At 44.9% G+C, this 27495-nt stretch overlaps 1 protein-coding gene across 3 annotated transcripts in view; it reads right to left on the reverse strand.

The window, feature by feature from the left end:
* Positions 1–21528, reverse strand: part of HYAL3 (hyaluronidase 3) — a 28092-nt gene extending 6564 nt beyond the window's left edge. Inside the window, exons 1-3 of one of the 3 annotated variants that reach the window (XM_081317392.1) lie at positions 20445–21528; positions 16214–16303; positions 14801–15471 (exon numbers count right to left, since the gene is read on the reverse strand). In XM_081317392.1, coding sequence (XP_081173518.1) covers positions 15046–15471; positions 16214–16303; positions 20445–21365 — 1437 coding nt within the window. In that variant the 5' untranslated portion in view covers positions 21366–21528 and the 3' untranslated portion in view covers positions 14801–15045. Of the gene's footprint in view, positions 1–2011; positions 2965–14800; positions 15472–16213; positions 16304–20444 lie in introns of those variants that run through there. The other 2 variants (XM_081317393.1, XM_081317394.1) reach the window with 2 other exon arrangements.
* Positions 21529–27495: the final 5967 nt, after the last annotated feature.

Below are 27495 nucleotides of genomic sequence, written 5' to 3' on the forward strand. Positions count from 1 at the left end.
CTAGGGCGGCAGGTGGGGACCCAAGCGCCGCCTGGAACCGCTCAGGGTCCATTAAGCGCCTGGGATGGAACCATCTAGTTGGTTCAACAACCCCACGACGGGGATTGGCAAAATGGAAGAGCAGCCGCAGGAGATGATCGGTCCATGACAGGGGCGTAACAGTTGGAGAACCCCCACCCAGATCATCTAACCACCGGCCAGATAGAAAAATCAAATCGAGCGTGTGACCCCCCCATGAGTCGGGTCCTGAATTACTTGCGTCAGGTCCATGGCCGCCATAGAAGCCATGAACTCCCGAGCTAACTCAGATGATCCCCCCAGGGATGGTAGATTAAAGTCACCCAAAATTATAAATCTGGGGAACTCAATCACCAGCCCCGAGAGGATGTCGAGAAGCTCAGGCAGGGCTGCTGCTATGCGACTAGGCAAAAGGTACACCAGCAGCAAGCCCAACTGAGCATTAGGGCCACATCTCATGAGGAGAGACTCACACCCGGCTATTTGGACAACGGTGGCCTCCCGCGGACATAAGGTCTCCCTCACAACTACCACCACACCCCCGCCCCTACCCTGAGCCCGAGGCCGGTGAAGCACCCGGAAACCCAGAGGGCAAATGTCAACCAGAGGGACACCTCCCTCTGGGCCCAACCAGGTCTCCGTAATGCAAGCCAGGTCCGCACGCTCCTCCTCAACCAAATCACGGATGAGAGGAGCCTTATTGACTACGGACCTGCCATTAAAATACACCAGCCTGAGCTCAGGTGGCTGCACATCCCCGTTCCCGGGACCACGGGACGAAACCAGAGGGTCGGAGCGCATCACCGCTTGGAGACAGCGGGGACGCACTCCCGAATGTTGATACGGCCCTCTGTTCGAACACCTGCTGCCATTCCCTAACGTCGTGGGAATAGGTAGTCCCACACCCCGCTCCGGGGCCCCGGAGGCAACCCGCCCAAGCCCCGTCCGACCGTGATCTATTCCAGGCCTGGCCTGACCTGCGGATGGTGGACACCCCCCAGAATCCAACCAAAACCGTAAACCCTCCCCCCTCCCTAACCCTATAAAATATTTCGATAAAAAACAAACCAGGAACCTCTTCTTAAATTTATACAAGAGGTTCCTGTCCTCTACCCAAAATAATGGTCAGCATCATTTCACCTTGTAACTTTTTGCATGGTAGGTAAAAGCTCTAATGGGAAGGGAAAATAATGTAAGAAGCGTTAGCCTGAGACTTTCTCATGATTGTCCTGATTTTTTGAGGGAAAGGGTATTCTTTTAAAAAAAACCACGCTAAGCTTTTTTTTTTTAGGACTTACGCAACTATCTATGTATCTTCTATTTCAGAAGGGGACAATGCTAGCAATGACTGTTGGCAATAACAACTGAAAGGATCTCTGGAGAGCCACAAAGAAAAGTATCAGGATTTTCAGTTGCCTGCTACTATTCTATAGAAATTTGCAATAACACAGGATCTATAATCAAACAGAACAACATAATGTAACGTAACATAACATACCGTAGCATAAAACATAACACATATCAACATATCAAAAAAAGGAAATAAGGATTCTCAGTCACCCAACGCTATTCCATAGAAATTTATAACAATGCAATATCTATAACCAAGTTGCAGGAACTTTAAACAAATATTTAAGAAATAACTGCCCATGCAATATAATACGGTAACTATCTATTAGCACAGTAAACCGTTACACATTCATCTGAACAAAATTCTATAAATTAGCCCAAGATCTCTTTCCTTCCCATATTTATCTGCATACATAGGTTTCTGGGCTACTAACAATCAACACAAGATGTTTGACCATTATACTTTGACTGAGGAAAAATATTAAAAGCTACTCCCCAGAACATTTTTTTCACCCTTCCTAGGACAACAGGTGAGTGAGCCTTTCTCTTCAAGCTATATAGCTTCACACACCACCTAAAAAGGCCATCCCTTTGGCATGATAAATATATATGCTCTACAAAGGAGACCTCACGCAGACCATACCTTCTCCAATTTCACTGGACATCCTATAGACCAACTTCTTTTTCTATGGCTGTCCTGAAAGTAGCTCAAAGTGGGGGCAAGTTTTCAGAAACCGCAGTGCGAGGCCTATCAGGTCCTCTGGGAATAGATAGGGAAGTAAACATAGGCTTCTGCCTGTCAGGTCAGCTGCTTGGGCTTAAAATAGGAATAAGATAGCCCAAGGAGGAGCTATTGATAGAGCCACAAAAGAGACGCTGGGTGGAGAGACCATGAACTATATAAGGCTACAGCAAATATTGGAAATTAGATAGAAAGGAGAAGGAGAAAAGAAGAGGAAGAAAAATAGAATTGTGGATGTGTTAATTGTGGCTTCTTCTGGGGTTACTGCTTTTATCAACTCTTCATTATCAACTTCGAATCCACCATCTTCAACAATTTTTTTCCTACCTTAAGAGCAATTGTTGCACATTTGTCAATGCCAAATTGCATTTAAATGTCTCTGCTAAACTCCTGAGTGCTTTTCAGCAGTGAGCTCAATTCAGCTTTTGTTTTTCCAAAATTTCAGGATATTTTCTTTGTTAGATTTTTCACTTGTGATAGCAACATGTCCACTTTCAAGGGGATGATGATGATGATGATGATTTAGAAATCACAACTGCCAGTATTTAGCCTGTGTCAGCCTTAATACACATCGTTATTTCCAGGAATGCCTTAATATATTTATTTATTTATTTATTAATTCCATTTATATCCCACCCTTCTCCGAAGACTCAGGGCAGCTTACAAGCTTAGCAGTAGCCTTCATTCTATGTATATGCCTGCTTATTAGGGCTTTCACACACACCCCCAAGCGGCATTATTACAAAGTCAGCTTAATTGCCCCCAACAATCTGGGTCCTCATTTTACCTACCTCGGAAGGATGGAAGGCTGAGTCAACCTTGAGCCTGGTGGGATGCGAACCTGCACTAATTGCAGGCAGCTGGTGTTACTTAACGAGGCATTAGCCCACTGCTCCACCAAGGCACATATACTATTGGCATAGTATATGTGCAGATCCAAGAATTGTGCACTTTTACAACTGACAGATGGAAATTTTTTCAATGCATATTTTTAAAATGCCATTCAAGATTTTTTGCTATGGAACTCGGCATGCCAATAGCCACTCGGACCACCGCTAACGGTTTATGCCACAATCTTTCAATTTTGATTTTCAGATCTTTGATACTTTGTGATCTTCTCCAATTTTTTTGTCTTCTACTATCCTCTGATATTGCTACATCAATTATTCATGCTTTATTCTTTTCAACAGTTAAATCTGCTGTGTTATGAGCCAAAACTTTTATCATTTTGTATCTGGTAATTCCCACAATATTTTAGCCTTCTCATTTTTGACTGTTTCCAAATTTGTGTTCCCTAACAATTTTTCAATACTCACCCATAATCATTTTTACAGATGTTCCAGTGAATCAGTTTGGCGACTGTGTTGTATTGAGTTACCCCAGCCAAATCTCTCTCTCTTACATTTTCTCTTTTTCACACACACACACACACACACACACACCTCTAGACTCTGAGAGAACACCATTTGTAGGAGACTAGTCTCAACTTGTGGTCTTCCATAGTCTTATTTCTTTTTTTAAAAGAATTTCCACCAGTTTCTCTGTTGCCGTATACTGGGATCTAGGTAGTTCTGTGGTGTTATCTTTTTTCAGTCCCAATGGTGTCAGCCTTGCAAAACAGGAAGCATACCCAGATGACCTGATTCTACTTTATTGCAAAGTATTAATAGGATCTTTCAAGTCTGAAAGTACATTTCTCCCCCATTGCCTTTACAGCCTAAGCAACTAAGGAGGGTCCCTTCTGAGATATTTGCCACACTCACATTCCTTCTGAAGGCTAAACTGCTTATCTGGCCATTTCCCCTGGCTGTGGTTCTTCTCCTGTCTCCCACATACTATTACACCTTCATTTTATGGCCTAGCCTGTATCATTCATACTAAGTTGGGTGTGGAGTGGGGGGAGGGGGCTACCCTCTTTGAAATATGCCACTGGAATTTTGAGTGTGGTGCCAACTGGAATTCCAAGGGTGGTTGTGTAGCTATTGTCTTCCCTGAGTCTCTGGTGGGTGGACATTAGTGGCCCTGCCCCAGACATCGAGTATGAGATTTTTATTTTTTATTTTTTTGGTGAGGTTGGTCCATAGGGATCAGTGGGGATTACTATTCATTTACCTTATTCTCTGCAAAGTTGCAGCATCCCTGCCCACATTCTTTGATTCTATGTCTGGGCTAGCAATGGAGTTCCCCAGATGTATGGTTCTGGGGGACTTCTTGAGGAAGTGTGCGCTCGGCCACCTACGTTTTGACCCAGGCCTCCAAGGGGGTGGCATGTGGTTTCATCCAAGCAATGATTAATGCTCTTTGCAAGAGAGGGAAGCACCACCTGTCCTGAAGGAGGCAGTGGTGCATCCCTCGTCTCAAGAGGCTATCCTAGTATTCAGTAAAAGGTAAAGGTAAAGGTTCCCCCGCACATGCATGCTAGTCATTTCCGACTCTAGGGGCCGGTGCTCATCTCTGTTTCAAAACCGAAGAGCCAGCGCTTATCCAAGGACGTCTCCGTGGTCATGTGGCCGGCATGACTAGACGCCAAAGGCACATGGAACACTGTTACCTTCCCACCGTAGTGGTCCCTATTTTTCTACTTGCATTTTTATGTGCTTTCGAACTGCTAGGTTGGCAGAAGCTGGGACGAGTAACAGGCGCTCACTCTGCTACGCGGCACTTGGGATTCAACCCACTAAACTGCCGACCTTCTGATCGACAAGCTCAGCGTCCTAACCCACTGTAGTATTAGACAAATTTCATCCAGTCTCCAGTCTTCCCTTTTTAGGGAAGATTGTTAAGAAAGTGGTTGGTGCATAACTACAAAGAACCCTGCATGAAGCTGATTACCTGGACCCTTTTCAGTCTGGGTTCAGGCCAAGACACAGCACTGAAACAGCATTGATTGTACTTATTGATGACATTTGGAAGGCTTAGGATAGGGTGATGAAACCACTCTGGCCTTCCTGGTCATCTCAGAGGGTTTTGATACAATTGACCTTGGTATCCTTCGAGACCAGCTTCAGGGATTGGGAGTGGGAGGCACTGGAATATGGTGGTTCTCTTCCCACTCTGTGACTGGTTCCAGCTGGGCTGATACAAAAAGAAAGGTTGACCCCTAGGACACTACAATGTGGGGTGCTCCAGGGCTTTAACCTTGTGCCTCTTCTTTTTAAAATATATGTGAAACCCCTGGGGGAGGTCATCCCTCAGTATGGGGTCCAGTATCATAAGTATGTGAATAGCACCTACCTATACTTTAACAGGGACATGAAAGGAGATAGATAGACAGACAGACAGACAGACAGACAGACAGACAGACAGACAGACAGACAAACCTTTATTGTCATTTTTTACTGTGGGCACAATGGCACACATTAAAAATGAAATTTAGTTCCTTACTTAAACCCAGAAGTGCTTCAATGCTCTTGACATGACTGTAGTAGTACCTAATTACATATCTGTTGCACCTGTCAAGACAGGTGATGATGTATAATCTGGATGGCAAGAAGCTGGCTTTGACTCAACCCTGGCAAGATGGAACGGCTCTAGGTTTTGCCCCATTCCCCAGGCCCAAATGATATTTTATCTTTTGACTGTAGTTGGGAAGGCACCCCACCCCTAGACCTAGTTCAGGGGTAGGCAACCTCGGCTCTGACTCATGGACTTCAACTCCCAGAATTCCTGAGTCAGCATAGCTGAAGTCCATGAGTCATAAAAGAGCTGAGGTTGCCTACCCCTGACCTAGTTGGTGCACAATTTCAGGGTCCTCCTACATTCATGGCTTCTACTTGAGGAGCAGGTGTAGCTGTGCCAAGGGGGAGGGGCACATATTCATCTGGTGCACCAATTGCACCCTTTCCTGGACTAGGAAGTCTTGCTCACAGTCACTCATGTCTTGGTCACTTCCCATTTAGATTATTGCAGTGTTCTGTAATTGGGACTGTCCTTCAAGACCACTCGGAAGCTACAATTGATAAAGAATGCAGCAGCATGTGTACTTATGGGTATCTCTAGCTTACCCATTTAATGCTTCTGTTGCATGAGCTGCACTGGCTTCCAGTTTCTTCTGGGGGCAATTTAAGGTGATGGTTATTACCTTTAAGGCCCCACATGGCACAGCACCAAGTTATCTGTGGAACCCCCTTTCTCTAAAGACATCTCCTCGTCCAATCACATTAGATAGGTGGGCCCACTCCTAGTGCCTTCCTTTAAACATAGCCGCCTTATGGGAAGAAGGTAGAAAACCTGGCTTTTCCATGGCAACCCCTGGCCTATACAAAATATTCTTACCCTAAAAGTTCAGCAGATTGTGGACCTCCTGGCTTCTACAAAGCACTGAGATAGGATAAGATGACTGCATGTTGGACATCTGACTTGGAACCAGGCTTGTGTTTTTAGTGCTTATGGTTTTAATCGTTTTCATATGGTTTTCATGTTGTTACAATTCTTGCTTAGGAGTCATTCAGAGTTCTGTATAAAATGTGCAGCTAAATAATGTTTTAAATAAATAAAATGTTTCTCATAGAAATAATTATTTGAATATCAGTTTATTTATGTTAGATCCATTTTAAGCATACCAGTTATTCCACTTTTGAATATTAATTTTAACATCATATTAACTATCTTGGGGCTGGAGACAAAGGCAACTTGGTCAAGTTCATGTACTGCTTTAATTTATTGGAACTTAGTTTAAGGTGATGTGTGAACTCAGCCAATTGTGGCTTATTTAATTGATTATGGTAAATTATGGCTTAACCTAACATAAGAGCCTTGGTGGAGCAGTGGGCTAATGCCTCCTTAGGTAACACCAGCTGCCTGCAATTAGTGCAGGTTCGCATCCCACCAGGTTCAAGGTTGACTCAGCCTTCCATCCTTCCGAGGTAGGTAAAATGAGGACCCAGATTGTTAGGGGCAATAAGCTGACTTTGTAATAATGCCGCTTGGGGTGTGTGTGAAAGCCCTAATAATTTAATTTAATTTAATTTATTGAGATTTCTATACCGCCCTTCTCCCAAAGGGACTCAGGGCGGTTCACAGGGCCTGTATAAATAACAATACAAAAATTAAAAAAACAATTAAATCAATGCCCAAGTTAAAACAAGAATGATAAAAAATAACAAGCCTATAAAAACCCATATACCCCCATCAGGCCAGACCCGCTAGTTCAAATAAATGGGTCTTCAACCCGCGACGGAAGGATCGGAGGTCTGATGCCGTCCGGAGCTCAACCGGCAGTTGGTTCCATAATGCCGGAGCACCCACAGAGAAGGCCCTCCCCCTGGGGGCCACCAGTCGACATTCCTTGACCGGAGGCACCCTGAGGAGGCCCTCTCTGTGGGCACGCACAGGGCGGAGGGGAGTCGACGCCGGCAGCAGGTGGTCCTCGAGGTATCGCGGACCCATGCCATGTAGGGACTTAAAGATCATAACCAAAACCTTGAACCTTACCCGGAAGACAACTGGTAACCAATGCAGCTCACGGAGCAAAGGTGTAACATGGGAGTACCGGGAAACTCCCAAGACAACTCTCGCGGCCGCATTCTGTACCAGTTGGAGCCTCCGAGTAGTCTTCAAGGGAAGCCCCATGTAGAGAGCATTACAGTAGTCTAGGCGAGAGGTCACGAGCGCGTGAGTGACCGTACATAAGGCCTCCCGGTCTAGATAGGGCCGCAACTGGCGCACCAGGCGAACCTGGGCAAAAGCCCCCCTAGTCACGGCCACTATATGATCCTCCAAAGTGAGTCGTGAATCTAGGAGGACTCCCAAGTTGCGAGCCCTATCCACAGGGGGTAAAAGCTCACCCCCCATAGAAAGAGATGGAACATCCCAGGTGTCCCGGGAAGCCAGAATGTACAGCCACTCAGTCTTGTCAGGGTTGAGTTGAAGTCTGTTCCTCCCCATCCAGACCCGAACCGCCTCCAGGCAATGGGACATCACAGCGAGGGCATCACTGGGGTGGTTTGGGGTCGAAATAAAAAGTTGGGTATCATCGGCATATTGATGATACCCAACTCCAAAACCACGAATGATCTCACCCAGCGGTTTCATATAGATGTTGAACAGGAGAGGCGAGAGGACCGACCCCTGAGGAACTCCACAAGCGAGAGTCCTAGGGGTCGACCTCTGCCCCCCTGCCAACACCGACTGCGAGCGTCCCAGGAGATAGGAGGAGAACCACTGAAAAACCGTGCCTCCCACTCCCAGTACCCTGAGACGCCGCAGCAGGATACCATGGTCGATGGTATCGAAAGCCGCCGAGAGGTCTAATAGGACTAGGACAGAGGAATATCCCCTATCCCGAGCCCTCCAGAGATCATTCACCAGAGCGACCAATGCCGTCTCCGTGCTGTGCCCGGGCCTGAAACCCGATTGGTAAGGGTCCAGATAATCCGCTTCATCCAGGACCAGAGGGAGCTGATGCGCCACCACACTCTCAACAACCTTCGCAAGAAAGCGAAGGTTGGAGACTGGACGAAAGTTGTTCAATACAGCTGGGTCCAAGGCAGGCTTCTTGAGGAGAGGTCTCACCACCGCCTCCTTCAAGACGGTGGGGAAATAACCCTCGCTCAAAGAAGCAGATATAACCGCCTGGAGCCAGCCTCGTGTCCTCTCCCTAGCTGCATAAACCAGCCAAGAAGGGCACGGATCCAATAAACATGTGGTGGAACTCAGCTTCCCCATAATCCTGTCCACTTCATCAGGGGTCACAGAATCAAACTCCTCCCAGATAACATTGACAGGACCGCCCGTGTCCTGATCACCAGACTCTGCCCAGCTGGAGTCCAAACCGGTCCGAATCCGAGCGATTTTATCCGACAGATGTTGACTAAACTCCTCGGCACGACCCTGCAAGGGATCCTCCCTCACCTCCTGATTAAGAAGGGAGCGAGTCACCCTAAACAAGGCGGCCGGGCGATTATCTGCGGACGCGATGAGGGTGGAGAAGTAATTACACCTCGCCTCCCTCATCGCAGCGAGATAAGACCTAATGTAGGTTCTTAACCGCAATCGGTCGGGTTCAGATCGGCTGGACCTCCAGCAGCTCTCTAGGCCCCGTTTCCGACGCTTCATCTCCCGGAGCTCCGCGGAGAACCATGGAGCTCGCTGGGATCTGCACCGGGTCAGGGGCCGCAAGGGTACAACCCGGTCAAGTGCCTCAGTGGCTGCCCTTTCCCAGGCTTCCACTAAGGCATCCGCCGAGTTGTGAGTAATGGAGGCAGGTGGGGACCCCAGCGCCGCTTGGAATCTATCAGGATCCATTAGGCGTCTGGGGCGGTACCATCTAATTGGCTCCGTACCCCCACGGCGGGGGGTGGCAAAATGGAAGACCAGCCGCAGGAGGTGATGATCGGTCCATGACAGGGGCATAATAAATGGAAAGCCCCCACCAAGATCATCCAACCACCGTCCAGATAAAAAAATCAGGTCAAGGGTGTGGCCTCCCTCATGAGTTGGTTCAGAAATTACCTGCGTCAGGTCCATGGCCGTCATGGAAGCCATGAACTCCCGAGCGAGCTCAGATGAGCCTCCCAGGGATGGTAGATTGAAGTCTCCCAAAACTATAAGTTTGGGGAACTCAACCACCAACCCCGAGAGGATATCGAGCAGCTCGGGCAGGGCTGCCGCTGCGCGACTAGGTGAAATGTACACGAGCAGCAAGCCCAACTGCGCCCCAGAACCAAATCTCACAAAGAGAGACTCACACCCGACTATCTGAGGAACGGTGGTCTCCCGCGGACATAAGGTCTCCCTAATGATCACCGCCACACCCCCACCCCTACCTTGAGCTCGAGGCCGGTGTAGCACCCGGAAGCCTGGTGGGCAAAGGTCAACCAAAGGGACCCCACCCTCTGGGCCCAACCAAGTCTCCGTGATGCAGGCCAGGTCCGCATGCTCACCCTCAACTAAATCCCTAACAAGGGGAGCTTTGTTAACCACGGACCTGGCATTCAGGTACACCAGCCGGAGCTCAGGAGGCTGCACATCCTCGCTCCCGGAACCTCGGGAAAGAAGCAGAGGGTCAGAGCGCCTCACCGCTTGTAAATAGCGGAGACGGCCCTCCCGGTAACGATATGGCCCCCTGTCTATCCGCCTGCTGCCATTCCCCGTCGTGGGAATTGGTAATCCCACGACCCGCTCATGAGCCCCGGAGACAACGACCCCCCGTTCTCCCCCCGCGCGGTCAGACCCAAGTCTGGCCTGAACTATGGTTGATTGGCCGCCCCCCATAGCCAGACAACCCCCATCTCCCACCCCTCTCCCCAACCCCGTAAAATTTTTTGATAAAAACGTAATCAGGGGCCGCTTATTAAATTTATGTTGACGGCCCCTGCCCCTGCCCAGCCATCTCTCAGAGACCCAAAACTCGGGCCCTTCATCGAGGTTAGGATTTAAAGAGGCGGGTCGCACCCAGGCGAGGGGGGCACCCCTGAGGGCGAGCAAGTCCGTGCTAGTATATTGTTGCATGTTAGTCCAGCAAGACCAGAATAGGCAGTCCCGGAGGTGATCATGTCCATAGGAGGGTCAAAGGCCGGAAAAGAAAATATCTGGATCCACACCCAACTGCACTGCCACTCAGTTGGGTGCCCCAGTAAACAGGCCACCCCCGCCCTCTCACGGCAGGTTGCAACTCTGTTCCTGGGGGTGGTCAAAGATATACTCTGGGTAGGCATGCCCCATAGAGCTCCCACCTCTATGGGGCTGCAGATGTAAAAGTCAGCCACTCTCCCACCGTGGCTGGTACCCAGGACCGACCGAATCCAAAGGGGAGAGGGGGAGGTAGGCAAAGTTAATAGATGTATATATTCAGGCAGAAGGGTAGACGGGCCAAGATAGAAGAGATGGTCTGAAAGCGTCATCACCGCCGCTAAAACGGTCCAAAAGCGGTATAAGGACCACCTGTCGCCGTTGCTCCATTGAAGCGGTCCGAAGACGCCGTTGCCAACACAAGCGGTCCGAGGCAGCACAGAAAACATCATCGCCGCTGGGATAGCTCTCAGTCGCCCTCTCCGCCACCAAAACGGCCCGAGGACGACAGCGTCACCAAAAGCAGCCTGATGCGGTCTGGGGTAAGATGGAAACACCACCACCGGCGAGAGGGGCCAAAAGCCCGAGAAACGCCGCAGCCAATCACCAGCCACCACAAACGGCCCGAATAGGCCAGAAAACGTTGATGCCGCAGAAGTGGCCCGAAAACAGGTCAAATGTTGCCACTCGGGCCAGAAGGCCCCAGGAATGCCACCGCTTAGTGCTGGTCGCTGAGAACGGCCAAAGCCCACTGCTGCCGTCGTCGTCGTCGCCGGATGCAGGCCGTCTCCGCCGTCGGATGCGGCCCAAAGGGCCGACGCCACCAGCGCCGACGCCCACGCCGTCGCCACCATCGCCGCCATCGCCATCGCCGCCGCCAAGCCGGACCCACAGGCGTCTCTCTTGGCGACCAAAGGCAGCCCAAGGGTGTCAAAGGCGGCCTGAAACGGCCCGGGGAAGCAAGAAACGCCGCCACCGAGCGCGGCCCGAGAAACTGCCGCCGCCCACGCCGCCGCCGCCATCGCCGCCGCCCGAACGAACCCGCAGGCGTCCTCCTCGCCGACCGGGAACAGCCTGAGAACACCGAGCAGCCCAAACCGGTCCGGAACAGCAGGGAACAATAGGGAACGCCGGAGGCGGCCACGAACAGCTGAGGCATATACATAAGCAGGCATATACATAGAATGAAGGCTACTGCTAAGCTTGTAAGCCGCCCTGAGTCTTCGGAGAAGGGCGGGATATAAATGGAATTAAAATAAAAAAAATGTGAATTCAGGATATTAGGTCTCACATTGCATCTTACAAAGAAATGCATTCTTATTTGGGGCTGCAGCTTGCAGTCATTTAGAAAGGAATGTATTGTTTTAGAGAAAGTATTTAAATCTTTCAATAGGGGCCAGAGTCATACAAAATCAGTACCAATGACTACAAGAGTACAGTAGATTATGATCCAAGATCACAGTGGGTCATATTCAATGGTGTCCTTCCAACCATTAGAATGTCCATTAATGTACAGATGAATCAAATTGATTTCTGCATCTACTTTAGAGGCCTGGAGATTTTAGATTCATGGGATTCATTTCTTGTTGTAAAACCATGTGTGGAAACAGAACACGTGCAGTTATTTCAGGTCAGATGAAAATAGAGGTGACTGTGTCCTTTCACTTTGGGGAGCCTTTTTTTCCAACTGTTACACTACTTTGTTGGTGTACGGCAGCCTTACTGGTGCTTGCAGTTCTTAGTTTCTTCTTTAAAAACCAATAAGGTTTTCATATCAATAGGGTTGACATAGCTGGTTTCAGCTTTGAAATAATTGTATTTAATTTAGACTTAATTCTTCCTTTCCTCACAAACACAAAGTGCAAGAGAGAATCCTAAGGTGATACCATCAGTAACTGCTGATCAAATTCATGCAATCCTATATTCAATCACCCATCATGACATTAGGTGCGAAGGATCAGTTTCTAGCCACACATTATTATCGTTTTTGCTGACAAAATAGAATGTCCTTTTAACCGACTACAGAGGAGCTGAAAGGACTTGAGTTTTGCATGAGGTGCTCTGTTAAGTGAATGCAATAAAGTTTGGGAGAAAAAGAAAAGATCCAACCTGACAATGGGCTGAGATGATGTGCTTTCAACATATAAAAAACAAGAAAAAAGTTAAGGAATTGATTGGTCCATTAGTGGGGGAAAGTGGCAAGAAGGTGACAAGCAATAGGGAGAAAGCAGAACTATTTAATTCGTTTTTTGCATCTCTCTTTACACAAAGGGAAAAAACAGTCCAACCTACCCAAACCAGTGCCATAAAAAACAGAATAGAAACGCAAGTTAAGATAGGGAAGAAAATGGTACGTGAGCACCTGTCCAGCCTAGACGAGTTCAAATCACCAGGACCAGATGGATTACACCCCAAGGTTCTTAAGGAACTGGCAGACGTGATCTCAGAACCACTGAACTATATTTTTCAAAGATCCTGGAGCACTGGGGAACTACCAGAGGACTGGAAGAGAGCTGATGTAGTTCCCATCTTCAAAAAAGGAAAAAAAAATAGACCCAGGAAACTACAGACCTATCAGCCTGACCTCAATACCTGGGAAGATTCTGGAAAAGATAATCAAACAACAAATCAGCGAACACCTTGATGCAAACAAAGTCATCACTAAAAGTCAACATGGGTTTGTCAAAAACAGATCATGCCAGACAAATCTTATTACATTCTTTGACCAAGTGACAAAATTAGTGGACCAGAGGAACGCTGTAGATATAATTTACTTGGACTTCAGTAAGGCATTTGATAAAGTAGATCACAACCTACTACTTGATAAGATAGAAAAATGTGGGTTAGATAGCATTACCACCAGATGGATTCGTAGCTGGCTGACAGGCCGTACTCAGCGTGTGGTCCTCAATGGAACCGCATCTACATGGAAGGAAGTGTGTAGTGGGGTGCCCCAGGGCTCTGTTCTGGGCCCAGTGCTCTTCAATATCTTCATTAATGATTTGGATGAGGGGATAGATGGGGAACTCATCAAATTTGCAGACGACACCAAGCTGGCAGGAATAGCCAATACTCCAGAAGATAGGCTTAAGATACAGAAGGATCTGGACAGACTCGAACACTGGGCACTATCTAACAAAATGAAATTCAATGGTGAAAAAAGTAAGGTTCTACATTTAGGCAGGAAAAATCAAATGCATAGGTATAGTATAGGTGGTACCTTGCTCAATAGTAGTAACTGTGAGAGGGATCTCGGAGTCTTAGTAGACAATCACTTCAATATGAGCCAGCAGTGTGCTGCAGCTGCCAAAAAAGCCAACACAGTGCTAGGCTGCATTAACAGAGGGATAGAATCAAGATCAAGTGAAGTACTAATACCACTTTACAATGCTTTGGTAAGGCCACACCTGGAATACTGCATCCAGTTTTGGTCACCACGATGTAAAAAAGATGTCGAGACTCTAGAAAGGGTACAGAGAAGAGCAACCAAGATGATTAGGGGGCTGGAGGCTAAAACATATAGGGAACGGTTGCTGGAATTGGGTATGTGTAGTTTAATGAAGAGAAGGGTGAGGGGTGACATGATAGCAGTGTTCCAATATCTCAGGGGCTACCACAAAGAAGAGGGAGTCAAGCTATTCTCCAAAGCACCTGAAAGCAGGACAAGAAGCAATGGATGGAAACTAGTCAAGGAGAGAAGCAACCTAGAACTAAGGAGAAACTTCCTGACAGTTAGAACAAATAACCGGTGGAACAACCTGCCTCCAGAGGTGGTGAATGCTCCAACACTGGAGGTTTTTAAGAAGAGACTGGACAGCCACTTGCCTGAAATGGTATAGGGTTTCCTGCCTGAGCAGGGGGTTGGACTAGATGACCTCCAAGGTCCCTTCCAACTTTATATATATTATTATATTATATTATACTTTGTTTGCATACAACTGCAAGGTGTGCTTTTGTGAAAGAGAGAGAAAAATAATTACGAGAGAGCAGATGTGACACAGAGATCCACCCAGCCATCAACTCTGTCATGTATTAAGGGAACAGACAGAATATGGACTGGCTGAATGCCAGTCTTACGGGGCAATTCATTTCCCCATCCTCTCTCTGTCATGTCAAGTAATGTCAGAAAAGTAGAATTAAGCTACATTCCCTGCTAAATTTATTCTAATACAAGTACAGCAAACAACTTAAGCCTGTCTCCCTTAAGAAGAGGTCAAGATTAAGACATTTTCATGGGGATACAGCTATTGCCAGAACATGCTCACACGAAGATTAGATGCAAGTAGTAGGGAGAATGGAGAGAAAATATGAGGTAGAAGAAAGTAATTATTTAAATATAATTCTGGAATTGTGTCATTTTCTTCAAGTTATCAGGAAACATGCACTCCCTAGAACAAAACCTATCAAGATTCCTAAAGTGCTGGTTATCTTTCTGTTTCTTTACCATAAATAGAAGTAGGACAGATATTGGATCCCAAGTCAAAGTCACCATTATGCACTGCATCATATACACCGTTATACCGTGAAGCTTGGTTGTGTTTTGGTTTCTTAAAAGGCTCGATCCTCTGTGGTCTCTCACAGTGGGTGCCAGTCCACTTTGGATAGCATTGACACTGAAAATGATCCTGCGCTGACACATTTTGGTCTTGAAAATCTGTCATCCCAAGGTCCCCTTCCCATAGATGATGATCCAGATGAAGGAAGGCTCCTAATTCACTCAGGTAGTGTCTCACACAACGTCCATTCCCATGACATAGCTGGCGACTACATCTGTGTGCTGCTGTAGTCACATTAGCAACGTAAGGTCCCAGTGTGGTGGTGATATAATGGTGAAGGCTCTTGCATCTCGCCTGGAGAACATAAGATCAGAATTAGAATTTGGATTTTGAAGAACTCAAGAAGCACCAGGCCGGATCAAGCCAAGAAAACCATCCATTCTACTCATAAGCAGAACATGGACCACAATAGCATTTTCCATGCCTCGTTCTCAGCAATTAGCATGAAAAAGTACACTGCCACCATTACTGGAAGGCAGTACACAGGTGAATACAGTTTGACAGTCTTTTCTTCCATGAATTTGATTTAAAAACATCCAGTTCGGCAATCAACATCATATAATGCAGTTGAAAAATATAGAAAATTCCATAATTTGATTTATGTGATACATAAAATACTGCCTTTTGTTTGCTCTTCGTGGGTTCTAATAATACCATAATAGAAGAAGGCAACGTTTTCCTTTTTCCCCTCTAAACAGAAATCAATTTTATATACTTTATTAGGTCTGCTCAAACATTTTTCAGACTGAAAATGTTACAAGCGTTGGGCTATTTGCACATTGATAGTAACAATGTCCTCTAAGAAGACTCAACCATAAAAGAACTGTAGATAGAGAATTAGTGAAACTTCACTGTTGGGAAAACAAATTACTTCATGAACCTACAGTATCTTGCCTAAGCCAGAGCTTTAAGCTGGATAGAATCTCCCCAATAGCTGTAGGAACGCCACTGGGGCAGAGGTGGTGATATGAGCCTGTTTCTTGCCCAAGGTTCATTTTCACAGTAAGGAGCATAGAAGTGTTTCACATATACTCACAAATGACTTGGAGTAGGAGAGGTCACCCCAGAGCACAACCCCAGCAGAGCCAAGTGCTGCACTTTCTCCAATAGTATTTATCAGGTCAGCCTGAATAAAAGAAAAAAGAAAAAAAGAGAAGTTCTACTAGTGAGTAGCTCAGTATATGTTCGCGTTATAATTTTAATGATATAAACTCTCTATTAAGCTGGTTTCAATGGAGTGCAAAGAACTATTTCCAGAGACCTAGAGGTACAGTATGGCCTGATCTTTTCCCATACAGATTCCCCAAATCGGTACTTATGAATAAGAAGAGTACTAATGAGATGAATTGGGCTTCAACTACCATAATTGGGTATTGGAGTCTAAAATAGCTGGAGGATCACCAGCTTGAGAAAAGAGATATACCTAGATATACCTAACCAAAAAACTAATTATTCATGGCAGACACTGATGTTCCATTGAATTCAATGGTCAAACAAACCTTGCATGTTTTCTCATGCCTGAAGAGCCTGACAGATTTGTTTGACCATTTAATACAGGGGTCCCCAACCCACAGTCCATGGACTGGTACCGGGCCGTGGCATGCCAGCAACCGATCCACATAAACAAGCAAAGCCCCCATCCATACGATCAGGTAGCACACAAAAACACACACTCTCCAGTCTGTGGAAAAACCTTTCTCCACGGAACCGGTCCCTGGTGCCCAAAAAGTTGGGGACCTCTGATTTAATAGCTATAATTCAAGAAATAATAATTTCTTTGATTCTGTGTACATATTTTTGGAACACCAGAATAAATTAAACTAATACTTTACATAACAGTAACAGTATGGAAAAATATGTTCTGCAAAATTTTCCCAACTCCTATTATGAATATAAAATTCCCCATTATGTTATACGAGTTATATCAGTGTTAAATGAGATTTTTTTCAATGCAAACTGAACATTTTCTGGTGCAAACTATGGAAATTTTTAGAATTCTTTTTAAAGAAACAATTCCAATTAAAATTTTTCAGGAAAAATCGACAACACTGAATAGCACTATAGTCATAATAAAAATCTAACTACAAGAGCCTAGCAGTTTAGCCTGCTCACAAAAAGATGTAATTTATCTCTACAGAAGTTCCGTTAATTAGTAGCTTTTTCTTTCTATTAAAACAATAACTTCTTATCTGAAAAATTCATGAATGGACCTTACTTACTGCAGTTCTATTTTTAAACATAATATTTTTAATCCAATTGATTACTCAGACTCAAATATTGCAGGACTGCTTTGAAACCACTGATTGGAGTGGATTTGAAGATCAAGACCTGAATGTATACACGGATGCCGTGCTCTCTTATATTAAAACATGCACTGATACTGTGACAACAGAAAAGTGCATTAGAGTTTACGGGAATTGCAAACCCTGGATGAGTGCAGAGGTACGAACACTCCCGAGAGCCCGGGATTCTGCCTTTAAGGGGACAGGGACACACACAGAGAGGCCACGGCAAATCTCAGAAGAGGCATTAGGATGGCAAAACAACAATATAAACACAAGGTGGAGAACCACCTAGCAGACAACAATCTGAAGCAAGTGTGGCAAGGACTGCAGCACCTAACCAACCACAAGGGCAGTACAAGGAACACGGTTAATACCGATGCCTCGTTGGCAGAGGAGCTGAATATCTTCTTCGCTCACTACGAGGTGAAAAGACCAGACCCTGTAGCCTCTGCTGGCTGGCCTTCTGATTCTCAGCCACTCACCCTGTTTGAAGACCAAGTGAGAACTGTATTGAAGGCTGTGAATTCCAGCAAAGCCGCAGGCCCAGATGGGGTGCTGGGGATAGTGGTTAAGAACCGTGCTGACCAATTAGCAGGGGTCCTGACAAGGATCTTTAACATCTCCTTGCAAACGGCATGTGTACCATCATACCTGAAAGCAGCTACCATTGTCCCAGTCCCAAAGAAAACTGCAGTTGAGTGCCTGAATGACTACAGACCTGTTGCATTAACGTCTGTAGTCATGAAATGCTTCGAAAGACTGGTTCTCCAACATCTTAGGACATGCCTCCCACTGGATTTCGACAAACATCAACTTGCCTACAGGGGGAACAGGTCGACAGACGATGCCATAGCTACTGCTCTACACTCTGTAGCAAGCCATCTTGAGAAACCTGGAAGCTATGTCAAGATGCTTTTTGTTGATTACAGCTCGGTTTTCAACATCATTTTGCCAAGCACTCTCATTGAAAAGCTGACTAACTTGAAATTTTCCCCCTCCATCTGTGATTGGATTCAAGACTTTCTCAGGGACCGGTTACAAACAGTGAGGGTTGGGTCTCTTTTATCTACCCCCCTGAAGCTTTGCACCGGCTCGCCACAGGGCTTTGTGATTAGCCCCTACCTGTACTCATTGTACACATATGATTGTGTATCGTCCGACCCATCTACTGCGATAATTAAGTTCGCAGATGGTACCACCCTAAGGTAAAAGGTAACGGTTCCCCCGCACATGCGTGCTAGTCGTTTCCGACTCTAGGGGCCAGTGCTCATCTCCGTTTCAAAGCCGAAGAGCCAGCACTAATCACGAAGTAGCCCCTACCTGTACTCATTGTACACATATGATTGTGTATCGTCCGACCCATCTACTGCGATAATTAAGTTCGCAGATGGTACCACCCTAAGGTAAAAGGTAAAGGTTCCCCCACACATGCGTGCTAGTCGTTTCCGACTCTAGGGGCCGGTGCTCATCTCCGTTTCAAAGCCGAAGAGCCAGCGCTTGTCCGAGGACGTCTCCGTGGTCATGTGGCCGGCATGACTAGACGCCAAAGGCGCATGGAACGCTGTTACCTTCCCACCGTAGTGGTCCCTATTTTTCTACTTGCATTTTTACGTGCTTTCGAACTGCTAGTTTGGCAGAAGCTGGGACAAGTAACAGGTGCTCACTCTGTTACGCGGCACTCGGGATTCGACCCGCCAAACTGCTGACCTTCTGATTGACAAGCTCAGCATCCTAACCCATTGAGCCACTGCGTCCCTTTCAGTACCACCCTAGTGGGTCTTATTACAGGTGGAAATGAAACAGCATACAGGGGGGAGGTACAAAAACTATCCATATGGTGTTTCAACAACAACTTGCACCTGAACATCGGCAAGATGAAAGAGATGGTGCTAGACTTCCAGAGGAAAAAAGAGGAACTTGCCCCACTTTACATCGGGGGAGGGGGCTGTGTGGAGAGAGTTTCCTCCTTTAAATTTCTGGGAGTCTACCTCTGTGAAGATCTTACCTGGAAAGTTAATACAACCCAGGTGGCCAGAAAGGCCCAACAGAGACTCCACTTCCTCAGGGTCTTGTGGAAGAACAGGGTAGAACAATGGCTAATGACCCTCTTTTACTGGTCTACTATAGAGAGTGTCCTTTCATACTGTATTGTGGTTTGGTATGCTGGTCTGACAGCTGCGGATAGGAAAGTATTACAGAGGGTGGTGAGCACAGCACAAGACATTGTGGGCTGTCCCCTGACACCACTGGATGACATCGTCAGGGCTCGCTGCCTTGGAAGAGTGAGGAAAATTCTCAGGGATGACTCACACCCTGGTCGGTATCTCTTTACTCTCCCACCATCGGGTAGGAGATATAGGAATATAGCCAGCCGTACCAACAGGCTGAAGAACAGCTTTCATCCATGGACTGTTAGGCTCTTGAACGGGAAATAATTTTATAAACTTTATGTATGATTGACTTGCGAGGCCGGTGTGTTGTGCAATTAGCTCACATGGTATGATAAGATGGAGGGTTTGTTGTTACTGTGAGTTGGGGGTGGGGGCACGAAGGGAGGCTCAGCCAATCTCAATGTATACATGGTTGTACTTTGACAATAAAGGTTCATTTCATTTCTCCTGCAAATGAAGCTTTTGCTTTTCTAATTCTTCCATAGGATCCTCTCTTTCTTTCCCCCTTATAACAAGCTGAAAATGCTAGTAAGTCAGATACCTACATGGCCATGAAGCAAGACGTTTCTCCCACATTTAATCTACTCCAGGAAAGGTACAGTGCTGACCGTGGAGTGTGTGGATGGGAGAACCATGTATGCCATTCAGAATTACTTTGGAGAAAAAGTGAGATAAATATAACAAAGGAATGATGTATAACAGAAGTGACTACAACTCAAAAAATGTTTTCCAGCCAAATAGTAGATGTAACTATTATTTACAATCCCTGGGTCTAATATTACCCCCTTTTTGAGTGCCCCAAAGTGCTTACCTCAGTTAGATACCTTGAAGAATGCTTGTAGGAAATCCTGGAATATGGTAACACAGGAAGGGGATGCTCTGTGCCAAACTGTGCCAGACGGAATGCCTCTCTGAGATGGTGATGTACATAATGCTGGTGGTACCAAGCTGGTACTTTCGGTGGAAGGTAGATACAGGGATAGAGGGCTGAGGAGATCTTCCACAACCACATGAGCTGATCATTCCATTGGACTTCCTTGGGATTACAATGGCCTGTATAGTTTACCTCTTTCCCCCATTTGTCATTAAAGCAATTGGGAAACCCGTAGAAGCCCCAGAAACCATGTGGCCTCAGCTTCTTTCCCAGAGCTAGAGTAGTCTCCATCAGCAACCGTGCAGCCTTTTCAAACTCTCCCTTAGCCAAGTAGGTTTGCTCCTCAGGAGAGTATCTAGGAAATCTTTCCCTCACCCATTGTTTAGAGGCCTCCTTATAAACCATTTTGGGCCCCCAGTTTCGTCTCCAGAGAGGTCGCCACTCCTCCCAGTCTACTACTGCCAGACCTTGGAAGTCATTATTGAAGAGTTCTGTGATTTCCTTAGTGGCCTTCTCTAGATGTCTCTTCAGATTAACCTTCTGAGGGATACCCCCATTATACCTGTCACCTTGTAGAGATATGTAAGGATACAGTCCAAATTTGTTTTTGTAAAAAATAGTCATATTCTGTCCTTGGAACACATTGCCTTTGTTCTCCACAATGCCATAGATGTCCAGAGGTAATCTGATCCCAAAATGCTCTTGACATCTGGTTGTGGGTAAATTCCACACCACAACAAATGGCTTATGCTGGATGATGGGACTGGCAGCTGCCTGCTTCCAGCTATTCCCTGCCAGGGGTATAACAGATGCAGTACAGAAGGTGATGCAGATCCAGATAGTTCTCTCCAGAATCATGGCGGATGGAATAAGCTGGTATCTGTTCTGGAATTCCTCAAGCTTTGTTCATAAATGCATCCCCTGACAAAGAGAAAGGGGATGATGGTTTAAATAAAATCTGTCTGCTCCTCATTTACGAATCACTTCTAACTCAATAGCATATAATAAAAAGAAAATTAAAAAAATTAATTAAACCACTATCTATAGGTAAAAGGTAAACGTAAAGGTTCCCCCGCACATGCGTGCTAGTCGCTTCCAACTCTAGGGGCTGGTGCTCATCTCTGTTTCAAAGCCGAAGAGCCAGCACTTGTCCGAGGAGGTCTCCGTGGTCATGTGGCCGGCATGACTAGATGCCAAAGGACCACGGAACGTTGTTACTTTCCCACCATAGTGGTCCCTATTTTTCTACTTGCATTTTTTACATGCTTTCGAACTGCTAGGTTGGCAGAAGCTGGGATGAGTAACAGGCGCTCACTGCTACGCGGCACTCGGGATTCAACCCACCAAACTGCCGACCTTCTGATCGACAAGTTCAGCGTCCTAACCCACTGAGCCACCGCGTCCCTTCAACTATCTATAGAGAACCTTGTAACTGTAGCAGTTAAAATGTCAGAATAGAACTGGGGGACACCCGGGTTTGCCTTTTCCCTCAGAAAAACTAATGAGTTGTGCTATGGACAGCAGGGCAGATTTGAAGTCATACTATTCATGAATCATTGTCTTTGCTTCAAGATCGTCATTATTTCCTCAAATTGTCACCCTCTCACAATGGTGAAGGGATGGATGGAGACACTCATAACTATTCTTTGTGGAAAACCAGAATAGAAATATAATCAATCAATCAAGGAAAACAGACAAACAAATCAAGTTATCTGACACATTCATTGTACAAGCCATATTTTAATCTGAGAATCCAGCTTCATAATAGAAATGCTTTGTTTTCCTTGTAGTCGGCATGTCCTGTGTGGACCAACCATCTTCCCTTTGCAACAACCCAGGTCTTACAGTAGGTATGTGTTAAGTATCTTCAAAAAATATACCTTTTGCATTGAGCTTCCCCAACCCACTGTCTGTCCCAATCAATCAATCAATCAATCAATCAATCAATATTTATTCAGCAAATAAAACACAAAAATCACAATTAGAACAAAGAGGGAAACATAATTGTTCTAAAATATCTGAAGAGGATTGCTGTACAAACTATTGAACAGGACTTACCTGTGGTCAGGGAAATAAAATCAGATTGATCTAATAACAAGTTAAGATAAAACAAGTCACAAAGACCAGGATAAATAATGGATATAACAATTCCTGATGAGCGTGTATCACCCTGGTACCTAGAAGACTGAAAGCTGTCAATCATAATTAAAGGACCCAAGCTAGCTGGAAAAAAAGCAGAGCTTAAGGTAATAGAAGATGAAAATCTAGGCAATAGTTTACATTTTAAGTAGGCCAGCTTCACTGTGGAAGACCATGTTAGAAATGCATTGTGGTGCACCTGTCCCTCATATTTGTCTTTTTACGTGATGCTTTTCATGTTTTGTAGCTGCTATAAATAACTTAAGGAGATTGATTATGAGAAGTGGCCTTCAAATCATAAAAAGAATAAAATAGATTGGCTTTGGCAATGCCCACTATTGATATGCGGTTCCTAAGCAAACACAGAGGGAGACAAAACAAAATTCTCCACAGCTGACTGAGAACATCCTAGTAGATGAAGAAACTCCTCAGAAGATCAATCCTGAGGACGAAATTTTTAAGGTGGAAGTAGTGAGAATGTTTAAGTGTGAACTGCCCAGCAAAAACTGTTAACTAGGTGACCTCAAATTAAATCCTGGTGAGTAAGAGTTGTTTGGATCAACACAGAAAATGCTGGAAGGAATTACTCTATGGCAGTTATGCATCTTCCCGACCAAGATGTGCAAGCTCCTGTCTGGGCAGCTTCCACTTGGTGGTTTGGATTGTTTGCTTTGTTAATACAATCTACCTGAAGAAACTGCAGACCAACCTCTTTCTACAGTTTTAATAGCTAGTTTGCATTGACCACTAGGCTTTTGATTTCTCCTACACTGAAAGAAACCAAGATAAGGTAAAATGCAATCTTCCCATTCTGCTGTCAAATAGATTCCAACTCTCATAAAGCTCAGTCAGGAAAATTTTGGAAACTGATCCCCTCCTTCACTTTGAAGGTACCCTATTGGGGCAGGCTAGAACAGAGCATTTCTTCCAGTTTAAAGTTTCTGATTAATCTTAACTAGCTTCAAATAAGAACTACAGGTAGCTGATAAGTCAGTATCAAACTCTTTTCCACACTTGTATCGTGGCAAAAGCGACAGGCTTGAAATCCAAACTTCATTGCAGATCAGAAAATTAATTCTCTAATGTTTTGCTGACATTTTGGACGTCAAAATTAGCAACCTGATCAGCATTGGGAATACGCCAACAGTCACTTCACCCTTTTACAATATTTCCTGTTAGTGGTAAGGCAATAAGTCTTTTCTCCTAGCTGCTTTTTCACAAGTTGTGCAATACAACCTCCAAGCCTGTAATAGTATAACACTTGTAGATAATGATCTTGCTTCTGTTTTGCTTGCTCTGTGTTTTTGTATGAAAAATATGCTAATGGCGATTATTTTAGAAAAATACAGTATACTCTCATTTAACATCTATCCATAATACTATGTGTGAAAGTGAATAGACAAGAAAGAGTGTAGCTTGTATCCTGGGGAAGGTAAAAATAGCTCAAGGAATGTACTTGAAGAGCAGAAACAGAATAGTATTGTGCCCTGAATAATAGGGCAATTGAAAAGTCCTCTTTGATGCACCATGTTAATATCTGAAATGAGAGGCACTGAATGTAATTTTGCTTAGGATAAATTATCTTTGAGAACCAGCTTGATGAAGTGGTTTAAAGCACCAGGCAAGAAACAGGGAGACTGAGAATTCTAGCACAGGGCTAACTGAGTGATCTTGGGCCAGCCATTTTCTCAGCCCTAAGAAGGCAAGGACAAGCCCCTTCCAAAAATCTAGTCAATAAATCTGAAGAGACTTGTCCAAGAATCAGGATAAATTCAAAGCCACCAAATACAAAACTTTACATTTTGAAAAGCACTAAGTTGGAAATAGATTGGATTCAGTATTCAGTAATGAGAACAATACTTTTACAAGCTTACAAGAATGGTCCTTTCAATCCCTATGTAGTGGCAACGTGAAAGAGCCATCCCAATCCACCCAATTACTTCTGTCCCTTCTTGTCCTCCACTTCCAATAAATGAACGAAAACACCACATTTGGCATTGAATCTCCAAACTGAGCCAACTCATGCTGCCATGGCACAGGTGGGACAGTTTAATAATTGAGCCACTGGCCCAGACTTTTGTGCTGGGGCAACCAGGAATACAATTCTGGCCACTATCACCTTGCTTAGCAGATTCTCTTTTTCAGAAGGGCAGTGTCATTGGACCATACCTTTGTCGCCAATTATGTTTTGCCAAGTATCGGGGTAATGATGAGGTGCCCAGGCAATTGGTTCTTTTGGATCCAGAGGCAATGAGCAGTAAAAGAAATCCCAATAAGTAAAGGGATTTTAAGCCTTATTATTAGCTTGAGCAGAGTTAAAAGCATAACATAAAAAGCATGCATACCAAGCAAGATAATACCCAAATTTCTTACAAGCTGTAAGGAGCTTCTTAATAACAGCAGCAGAGATATCCCAAGGATAGCCCGTTTCCGCAATACTCAGTGCTAGGTTCCATGCAGAATCTCCCAACAAGCCACAGCAATCCCAAGGTTTTTATTAAAATTTGGCACCATGATGTCATGGCCACGCTATGATAAGACTGCAAGTCCTGGCCTTGACTGGCTGGCAAATGACTTTGGCAAGGGAGTTGAAAGTCTGGAACTTTCACAGTGAGTAAAAGTTTGAACCTATGTGAAGCTTTGCCACCACCACCACCCCCTTCTCCTTTATTCATTAAACAAGAGTGCAAACCAAGCAGGTCATCTCTGGAAGAGTTCTAAACCTCTAAACTTTTCTTAATATGAAGGAGAAATCAAAATACGTCACTGAATTCCTCAAAATAACAATGGCCTTCTGCACTGCTACTACAGGCTGCCCTTGAAAAGGTCTAGTGGTTAAAGCACCAGGCTAAAAAACAGCAGATCATGAATTCTAGTCCTGCCTTAGGCATGAAAACCAGCTGGTTGGCTTTTGGACAGTCACTGCCTCTCAGCCCAATCCACCTCACAAGCTTGTTGTGGGGAAAATAGGAAGAAGTGGTATTAGGTATGTTCACCACCTTGAGTTATTTATAAAAGTAATAAAAACAGGATACAAATGAATAAAGTAATAAATAAAATCATGCAAAAGCTACAGTTGGTCCATGGTATGTGCGCATGTAACCTTGCTGCGACATGATCCAGCAGGGTGGGCATGTTCTGGTTCCTTTTCATGAACAACATTGTTTAGTGGTACTGAGTAGCTGCATCTTATGATCAGTGACAGCTGCCTTTTGGAACAGTCTCCCCCTTGAGTTTGGGGGGACTCTATTGGCTTTGCACAAAATCTGAAGACCTGCTTTTTCCTTGGTATTGGGGCCAGGATGTTAGATTTGGGCATTTTTAATTATGGTTTCTACACTGTGTTATTTAAGTATCAGTTTTGTTAGATGGCCAGAGTTATATGGTTAAGATGAGTGACCATATAATTCCCTTAAATAAACAATTTGATCTAATCTTAGGAAATAAGTTTTGAGCACTCAAATTGTATTCTGTCTTTTAAACTCAAAGGAAGCAGCCATAGAGTGAGGTTACATAGCAAAAAGTTTGGCTTTATTTAACCAAGTTCTGAAGTGTATGAAGTCACTCTTTAAAGCAGGGTCCCCAGCCCCCGGTCTGTGGACCGGCACCGGTCTGCAGCATGCCAGAAACCAGTCTGTGCAAACAAGCAAACCCCCATTTGCAGGATGCAGGCAGCACGCAAAACCACACCCCCTCCAATCCACGAAAAAACCTCTCCTCACGGAACCAGTCTCTGGTACCCCAAAGACTGGGGACCTCTGCTTTAAAGAGTTTCTTACTATAAAGAATTACACTGTTCTATGATCTTCTGAAAAAAAATTATCTAAAAAAATTATCATAAGCTAAATTTTCATTCTTCTCCCCGACATGCATACCCATGTGACTTCTTTTAAGCTCACGTGCCTATCACATAAATAACTTTTTCCATTCCTTTCTTTTGCATGCCAAAAAAACTTTGTGTTCCACTGAGGGGACAATTCAGAGGAACATTTGGTTTTTATATATTAAGCCATCGTTCTTTTCAATGTGCTGGATGTGCTGGACATCTAGATACCATCACAGCACATCCAGCAGTCCCTAATGCAAATGCCTGCTTTCACATTTCAGCTTAGGACTGTTTTAAATGCAAATGCCAGTTTCAGCAACCCCACTTCTCATCTTCCCCTTGCCCTTTGGCTTTACCATCTTCTTAGAAAAGTTTGGCACAAAAAAGGCAGAGGGCAAAGATCCTGCCTACATAACCATTAATTTATGGCCCAACACCCTTTAGCTCAAGACTCCTTCCTTAAGGCCATTTCACCTGGCCATTTGCAACTTGCTTCTCTGGTGTTTCAGCAAGGACCAAGTACAAAATCCAGTAAGTCACATAATAAATATTACTTAAGCCAAATAAGTTCCTTTCATTTGTGGTTGCCTCATCTGTCTGATGGAAAGGCCTGAGGAACTTTGAAACACAAACATTATTTTCTAATGTTTTAGCTAACGATGAAAATCTATGCTTTAGGCATTCATTTACATAAATCAACTTTTCAGAAGAGATTATTATTTGCACTGTTCAGCAAACTGTAGTACTTAAGTAGTTCTGTTCCTAAATCTGAAAAAACACTAATCACACGAAACAGACAAGTTGCCTCTGGAGAAAAAAAACAGCACTACCAGCTGGACAGTATAGCAAATGTTTCTTAGAAGCAAATCTACCATGTTTAGTGAGATGGGAAAAGAGTTTAATGGAATGGGAAGAAGAATCCTTTTTATATTTTCATGTGGAATAACTCAGCTCACAAATTTTATGGGGTAATACAAAACAGTTTCAAATCGTGGCACACTTTTCACAGCTTCTATTTATTTT

Source organism: Vipera berus, assembly GCF_964194415.1.
Source record: "Vipera berus genome assembly, chromosome: 2".
Lineage (NCBI taxonomy): Eukaryota > Metazoa > Chordata > Lepidosauria > Squamata > Viperidae > Vipera > Vipera berus.